This window comes from Pogona vitticeps, chromosome 15, assembly GCF_051106095.1.
Source record: "Pogona vitticeps strain Pit_001003342236 chromosome 15, PviZW2.1, whole genome shotgun sequence".
In the NCBI taxonomy this organism is placed as follows: Eukaryota; Metazoa; Chordata; class Lepidosauria; order Squamata; family Agamidae; genus Pogona; species Pogona vitticeps.
The window spans coordinates 3,258,118-3,265,975 of NC_135797.1; the positions used below are offsets into that span (position 1 = coordinate 3,258,118).

The following is a 7,858-nucleotide window of genomic DNA, read 5'->3' on the forward strand; positions in this document are numbered from 1 at the left end:
GGACCGCATTTTCGGTATAGAATAGGGTTGGATGGTCGGCCTGTTCTGGAGGAAACAGAGAGAAATACTCCAGAAAATTAAAGTTTTTTTTCCTCTTTTCTTTCTTTCTTTCACCAGAACTGGTGCAGCGGGTTTTGGCACGACATTTCCTCTGCTGTAAGGCCAGAGGGAAGTGTTTCCAAGGGATGGCCAAAATTCAAACGTTAAGGACTAGAAACACCCCCGTACAACTTAAAAACTGTTTGGGAGATCCAGCAGGGGATGGACAGGGCAGGGGGAAATAACTGGGTCCAGACGAGGACCTGCCTTTCTCTAGCTTAGGGGGAGACCGACCCAAAAGTCGGAGGGGACCCCCATAAAGAGAGAAGGAGGGAGGAGATCAAGTCAATTAAAAACATGGCTGTACATTCACGCCTTCCCTCCAGCTAATATCTGATTTTTATTTTTTCCTTTACTTACTTCCTATTCTATCTTTGCATTGTGTACTGTATTTGTTACAGTAGGCTTCATGAAATATTTCGTATTATTTTGTTGTTTTATTCTATCGGAATGCGCCTAGAGTGGTCAGATGGGCGGCGGGCGGGCGGTATAAATCAAATAAATAAATAATAAAATTTTATGGATTTTGGAGGGAGACGTTCCCCTTTCTCTTAAAAAACGGAGGAGAAACTGAGGCACAGAGGAGCCAAGGAAGGTTGAAAACCTGGAGGGAGGAGAGGAGAGATGATAATGAAAGGAAGGAAGAGAGCATCAAGTTTCTGTCCCTCAAGAGGCAGGAAAAGGAAGGCTGTTTTAGGGACCTCAGCTGAGACAGAAGAGTTAAAAGCAGGAAAATAAAGGTGGGGTTTGGCTTAGGCGGAGCGGCTTCAGCACATCATCCAACCGCCTGGGGATCGGAGAGGGACCAGCCCTCCACCCCCTCCCTATATAAATCTGGATTTTGGGGCTGTTCTGGGCTCGATCCTCTTTTCCCGGCTGACGGATTTTTCCAAATCGCCAGGTCTTCTTTGGGGTAAGTCTCCCGCTTATTCTATCTCATTCCTTTTTTTTTCCCCCAACTTCTTTGAAACTTTTATTTTTCCCCCCATCGTAGGCGGCGGCCGCTTGCTTTCGGATCGGATCCACCCACAAATTTATTTTTCTCCCCAACCTCTATTATTTGCATCCCTCGAAGTATTGGGGGACACCTTTGGGGCGTTTTTTTGGGGGGGTTTCTCCCCCTACTCCCGCAGGAAAGATTTCACCCCCTTTTAAAAAAAAAGCCCTAAGACTTCAAACTTGCGCCCGAGGAACGCGAGTGCGCTTTGTTGGGCTCGGTGAGACTTACTCCTGAGTAGACGTGAGCCGACCAGCACCATAAATCTCTCTCTCTTTTTTTGGGGGGGGGGGTGTCAAACCTTCTTTCCCATCCTAAATAAAACTGATTTTTTAAAAAATATATAAACCTCTTTTTAAATTTAAAAAAAAGTAACTTTAAAAAAACCTCTTTTCCTTTTGACTTTTTTCCTCCCACCGTGAATGTGCCACGGATGGGTTTCCTCGGGAGTAAATCAGCGCTTGCTGACTCCTGTTTGTACCTCGTTGAGGGTCAGGGTTTTTTTTTTAAAAAAATAAAGTTAATAATCCAATTATCTGCCTGCCCAGAAGGAGGTCTCTTTGACTCCAGTAGGGATTTAACCTTAAAACAACGCTTTTAGAGATAGATCTTACTTTTCTTCCCCCCCTTACTACAACTGTACTACTTTACTACAACAAATCCCATAATCCACCAGCCGGTGGATTATGGGATTTGTGATCCTAAAGGCCACGTTTCCCTTCCCTGGACTACGCAGAAGCAAAACTCTTGAGTAAGACTCTCCCTCTGAGACGGTGCAAGGCTGAAACCTAAACCCTACAATCCTTGCTATACGGCTTTTAACGCTGTAAGCCAAATTAGGTCCTGTTTTTAAAAGAGAAAGGCAGGGTGAAAGTATTTTAAATTAAATAACTAACTAATAAAGATGTCCCGTCTGGCTGTGATTTCCATGGAGCTCAAGAGGGTCTTGTTCCCAGGAGGGCGCCCCCCCCCCCCCCAGATAAGACCGTGTATGTGTGTCCCATCTAGCTCTGTGCAGTTTGGGATCAACTGCAAACCACACAGTGCCCCTGAGCATGTGCAGAGTGCATTCTGCCCCAGGCATGATGGAGGGGTGTGTTTCCAGTTCAGACCTGACCGGGCCTCTGAGCCTTTGCCGTCTCTCTGTTGCAGACCTCTAAGATAAAAAATTGGGACTGAAAGAGATAAAACCGGGTCCGTTGCTTTCCTGCCAGCGGTGTAGACCTTTTTCGCACCCGGTGCCCAGGTGTGGGAAGGCCTTGTCGGGGCCCCTACCTGGAACATCTCTCGGTCCTCTGGACCAGAGAGATGCTTCCTGTATCACCAAGGATGCAGGAAGCAGGACAAGGGGGAGTGTCGATACCCAGCATCCACTGGACGGCACAGGTGGAGGAGAATGGGAGTTGGAGTCCCCTAACCATAAAGAAAAAAAGAGATTATTCTCCCAAGTCTGGCGTCTGGCGCTCTCCCCCACAACGAGGCCCTCCTGGTTTGAACGTCCAAGATCTGTTTTGTCGTTTTTCCAAAGAGGGTTTCCGTGGCCTCTCCAACACCCTCATGCCATCTGGTGGGACAATTCAGTAAATCTAGGATGCCGTGGCCAGGAGAGGTTTCCGAGGACGAAGGGAAAACTGGGAGCAGGACGACTGCCTACCCTCTTCCGGAAATGGGGCACGGCAGGTTGGCACCCCGAACAGAAACGCCACGGTTTTCAAGGAAGGCCTCGTCGCTCCGACTTCGGAACGAACCCCAGATCCTAACGCTTCCCTTCTTAAACCCCTTCTTGTCCTTCGGCTCCGGAGCACACACCTTGACTCCAAAAGGGTATACTCTAGAGCAAATCCCTGTTGCCACCAAGGCAGGGTTTTGCTCAAGGAGCGTATACGGGAGGCTATAACCCTAGCTTGGAAATTTACAAAATGCCCAAGACACTGGCGTTAAGATTTCAAAATAATAATAACAATCTTTTAGGGTAGCAGCAGAGGGCCTTCCAGATGTCTGCAGACTCCAGCTCCCATCATCCCCGGCCAAGGACGATGGGAGCTGGAGGTCCTTGGGAGTGTCTCCAAATCGGAAGCCCAGGTTGTTGCTGAATGGGTGCTTGCCAGAGGTCAGGACTCTGAGGCAAAAAAGTTGGGAAAGAAAAGTAGAATAAATCTCATATTCCACCCGAGGACAGAACGCTAGAAGAAGGGAGGCGTCAGGGGCCTCTACGGCCATCAAGGCGTTGGCATGAATGAGCGAGGGGGGGTCTCGCTCATTCACCCCCAAATCTGGGTTGTTTTTAATGGGATTATTTTCTAGGACAACCATGTTTACCAAAGGTGTCTCTCCAGAGATCAAACAACAGAAATGCAAAACACACACACTGGTGAATCTGTCCGTTCTTTTCAACCAAATCAGCACATTTGCTGGACGAGGAGGCCCCGAGGGCACGCAAAGATGGAGAGGCAATCTGCCTGAAACACAGCTGAAAGAATTCCAACTCCCATTATCCCCAGGGCAGCCACTCCAGCGCCTCTTTCTCCCACAGAGCGACAGCGTTCTGTCTTCGCTCCCCATCGCCGTTTCTGGCACGTTGCATTTCAAGCAGAAATCCGAGCCCACACCCCCGGAAAAAAAAAAATTACAGGCTTGGAACGACTGGAAAAAAAATTATAGGTTTGGGAGTGACTTGAAACGTTTCCTGCCTGCTGGGAAAAGTCCTTTTATGATCCAGCGAAGGCTCAGGATAAAAGAGCCCCACCCTGGGGCAGGAAAGATAACAGGTGCTGTTCCTACCTGGAAATCCAGAGCCTCTTTATACTCCCCGCCCCAAAGTTGGGGCTTAAAAAGACAAATTACTTACTTTTAATTAGTTCAGCGCATCTCTTAACTTTCTGTACATGGCTCTCCTCCCTTTGCCCCTTTGCACGCAGAACGACGACCCTGCGGGGTTAGGGCAGGCTGCGAGGAGGATGAGACCGAGCTCCCCTGGTGCATTTCGGGTCTCACTGGGAACTCGAACCCAGAGCTCCGACGGCCCAACCCAAAGCGATTTGAAGCTGCCAAGAGTGCAATTCTCTGTCTTTTCAATTTGGAAACTACAGTCACCTTGTTGCTTCCGAGGAAGCTGGCTCTCCTCTGTGCTAAACGCAGTGCCAAATTAAAATCTTAAAAGGAGTCAGTCCCTGGACTTTGGGTTGTTTTTCTGATCTTTTCTGCACACTGAATAATTAAAAGGCTGCAAAAACAGGTCAGGAGGGGCACACCAGACCCAATATACATTCTTCTTCCTCTGCTCTAACCATTACACTGCACCACCCAGGCCTGTTTTTAAAGACGGACCTCACTGCTCAATTCTACCCCAGCATGAAAGCAAGGAAACAATCCAGCTGCGGGAGGGTTAATCTGTGAAAGTTCAGAGTGCCAGATTTCACCTGGTCACCGTGTTCCCAAATTAAAATGTGGAACACAGTAGGACCGCGTTATCCACGGGATCAGTATCCGCTGATTGATTCACATTCTGAAAATATTTTTAAAATCCCCCAATATATGTCTAAAGATCAGTTGTTACCAGAACTTGGCAGGAGAGGGAGCCACTGATCATGCTATGTATGTTTGCTAGATAAATGATTTCCATGATGTCACTACTAAAACCAACCACTAGATGGAGCCAGAGAGCATGCCATGTATAGTGTTCACTAGATATTTCCATGGTATAATTACCAAAACCGGCCATTAGGTGGAGCCAGAGATCAAATTCAAAAAACACAGGTAAAGTTTGCAGGGCTCTGGACAACTCAGAAAGCCAGATTTTCTCATCTCCTGGGTCAACCTCTTCATTTTATTTTGGCTTGATTGCTCTTATAATATTTTTTTTTCAGGTCTCTTAGCCCTTTGTCCTCAAAAGATGGCAGCTCCACTTGATCAAGGCATCGGTCTTCTGATTACCATCTTCCACAAATATGCCTGCAAAGAAGGGAATAAAAATACCCTGAGTAAGAAGGAATTGAAAGAGCTGATCCAGAACGAAATGACCATTGGACCCGTGAGTTTAAAGGATGATTGTTTTGTTTTATGATTTTTTTAAAAAAATTAAGTAAATTGTGCACAACAGTGGGTTAAGTTGCAAAGACAGGGTTTGAAATAAACAAACTCCGTGGGAAAAAATCAAAAGAAAGCTTCAAAGGGCAGTCAGCTTTCCTGATGCTTCTCCTCTGTGTGAAAAATATGGGCTGCCATCATGGCATTAATACCAAATATCTTAAATGTGAGCAGAGAAAGACGGCCTTCTCAGCTCCCCAGGGTTGCCCTTGAGCACCCTAGGGTTAAACCCAACGTTTATAGAGAAAAGCAGATTTCCTGCTCTGGTGTTGATCTCCTGCCAGCAGGATGAGTGGTTTCGTTGTATGTCGTCTTGGCAGTCAAACCCAGAAAGGAGGTCACAGCTGACATTCTGAAAAACTACATTTCCACTTTGATCACACTTTTACAATCAGATGCCTTTTGCCACTTCAAGGAGCACCCTTTGCAGATACGGAATCAGAATCCCAACTACTTTGATCTCAAGCTTGGCTCTTGAGTTACAATATTCAAAAACGTGGTTTGGCACACTATCCTTTAAAGTTCCTTTTCTGCTCCTGGCTTGAACATTTGCTACTTTGGGATCACACAAACATGCTGTTCTTTTCGTCCTCTCTCGTTTCCACTTTAGAAATTGAACGATGCAGAGATCAAGGGACTGATGGACGATCTGGACCGGGACAAAGACAGTGAAGTGAATTTCCAAGAATACTGTACTTTCTTGGCTGCTATAGCCATGATTTACAATGAAGCGCTTAAGCAGTAGGCCTTCCGCCCCGAGGCAGGGTAAAGGGGGGCGTTTTTCTCTCTTCCCGAAATATTGTAAGAATGCTTTTCGTTGACTGTTTCACATTGAATTAAAAAAAGTTTTGTTAACAGTTGCTTGGCATGGTATGGCTTCTTTTTGAGAGAAAAAAAAATCAGATAATCCCATGTCTGCCCTTGTTTCCTGTTCGATCAATCTGCAAAAACAAACGAACAAAACCCACCAGGAAGTTCATTGTTTTCTCCAAAGCATTTCAGCCTGGGCCATTTTGGAGGGTTAACACACACACCTCCGGAGGGGTGTGTATGCATTTTCAAGTTTTAAGCCACAGGGAGGGAACCCCTTCCAAAACGGAGCTAAATTCACTTTCAGATTTCTCAGGGGACAGTAAGACCCGCCGATACCAGCACCTTTCAGGGGAAAGAGATTACCGCAGGAGAAAATCCACTTTAAAAAGGAGGAAACCACCACACTGTCGGACAGAGAAGGAAGCTGTCGAGGAAGGCGCAGAGCGCTGACTTCTGCCCTGGCAAGGGCCAGATTCTGTGCAAGGTCTGCAGTTGCCCACCCCACTGCTGTAAGACCTCCAGATTTTATATGGGTATCTGCCGGTCTGGCCTGGACCCCTTACCCACTGACTTAAGGACACCCTTAATCACAAAGCTGCGGGCGGGGGAAATTAGGTTCCAGGGTCGCACATTTAGGGCTGGGTCAGGATTCGGAAGGATGCCCCTCCTTCTCAGGGCCTAAGAAACTGAATTCTGAAAAGGCCCTTTTTGAGTTCAAGAGGTCTTCTCCTTAACGCGGATCACGCCACCACCGAACGGGATTTCGTGGGGTCGGGACGGGACGGGGATCGAGAGGTTGAGACCAGGCTTAAGACATTGAGCCTGAGATCTGATTTATGGGAGCCAGAGGAGGCTCTGATCTGAACAGGTGCTTGCTCCTACACCCACACACACCCAAAGAGGAGAGGAAAAAGAGAGGGCTGCGTTTCCGGCGCCTCAGATGGGAACAAAGAGCTCCGTGCTGCAATCCTTTTGCGGAAAGATGGGAGGCCGATTTTACGGCCGGACAACCCAGCCGAAAAAGGGCGCGTTAGGAAAAGGACCTGCTGCAGGGTTTAAGGATCTGATTTAGGATTGTGGAAAGGTGTCATCCTTTTTTGGCCACCATCCCCTGCCCCAACGCATCAAGGCTTAAAAAAAAACCCACCCAGAATTTTAGCAAATTCATGCCTTTGGGACAGAAAACGGCATTTTGTAGCTGTAACACACACACACAAAGTCCCATGCAGCAGCCTTCTGCTGACCCCAACACGGGTTGTCACAGGGTCCCACAACACACACTTGCAAACACACTCAACAGTCTGAACTCCTTGCCCAAAGGGTGTGTGTGTGTGTGATCAGGTAGCCGAAAACCCCTCACCCCTGCGGCAGAGAGCAGGTATTTCTCAAACAGGCGAGGAAGAAGTTTATCCAAGGTTTATCCACGAAACAACCCACAAGCAGCTTTAGAAAAATAAACCTTGCTGGGGTAAACCCCCGTCCCACGCCCAACACCGCCAAAACCCATCTGAAACTCAACTGAGTGCAGAATACGGACCGACATTTGGGAACGGAAAATCGGAATGGAGTAAGGAAAAGAAGGCGCGCAGCCAGCTGGCCGGCATCCTGAACCGGATTAATTCCCTGTGGCTTCCTTAATCTAATAAACATTGGAATTCTCTGCTCCCAAAGCTGGCCACGGGCTTAAGGGATAGCTTAGGGGTTGAGGTCTCTCCGGCTCCAGAGCCAGAGGTTCAGAGTTCGAATTCCCGCTGAGCTTCCTTGACACGAAGGGCTGGGCTTTATGACCTCAAGAGTCCCTTCCAGCTCTGCAGATGAGGATGATGACGACTGAAGGAGGCAAGAGGGCAAAGGGTTCCCCCC

At 47.7% G+C, this 7,858-nt stretch overlaps 1 protein-coding gene across 1 annotated transcript; it reads left to right on the forward strand.

The window, feature by feature from the left end:
* Nucleotides 1–249: 249 nt before the first annotated feature.
* Nucleotides 250–6,042, forward strand: S100A6 (S100 calcium binding protein A6). Its single transcript, XM_072984424.2, has 3 exons — nt 250–1,012; nt 4,963–5,126; nt 5,793–6,042. Exons 2-3 carry the CDS (start codon nt 4,989–4,991, stop codon nt 5,925–5,927), a joined length of 273 nt encoding a protein of 90 aa, XP_072840525.1. The 5' UTR covers nt 250–1,012; nt 4,963–4,988; the 3' UTR covers nt 5,928–6,042.
* The last annotated feature ends 1,816 nt before the right edge of the window (nt 6,043–7,858 follow it).

Coding starts and splice junctions, on each gene's coding strand:
- S100A6 (XM_072984424.2), top strand. CDS start 4,989: ATGGCAGCTCCACTTGATCAAGGCATCGGTCTTCTGATTACCATCTTC. Junction 5,127..5,792: donor ACGAAATGACCATTGGACCC/GTGAGTTTAAAG, acceptor TTTCCACTTTAG/AAATTGAACGATGCAGAGAT.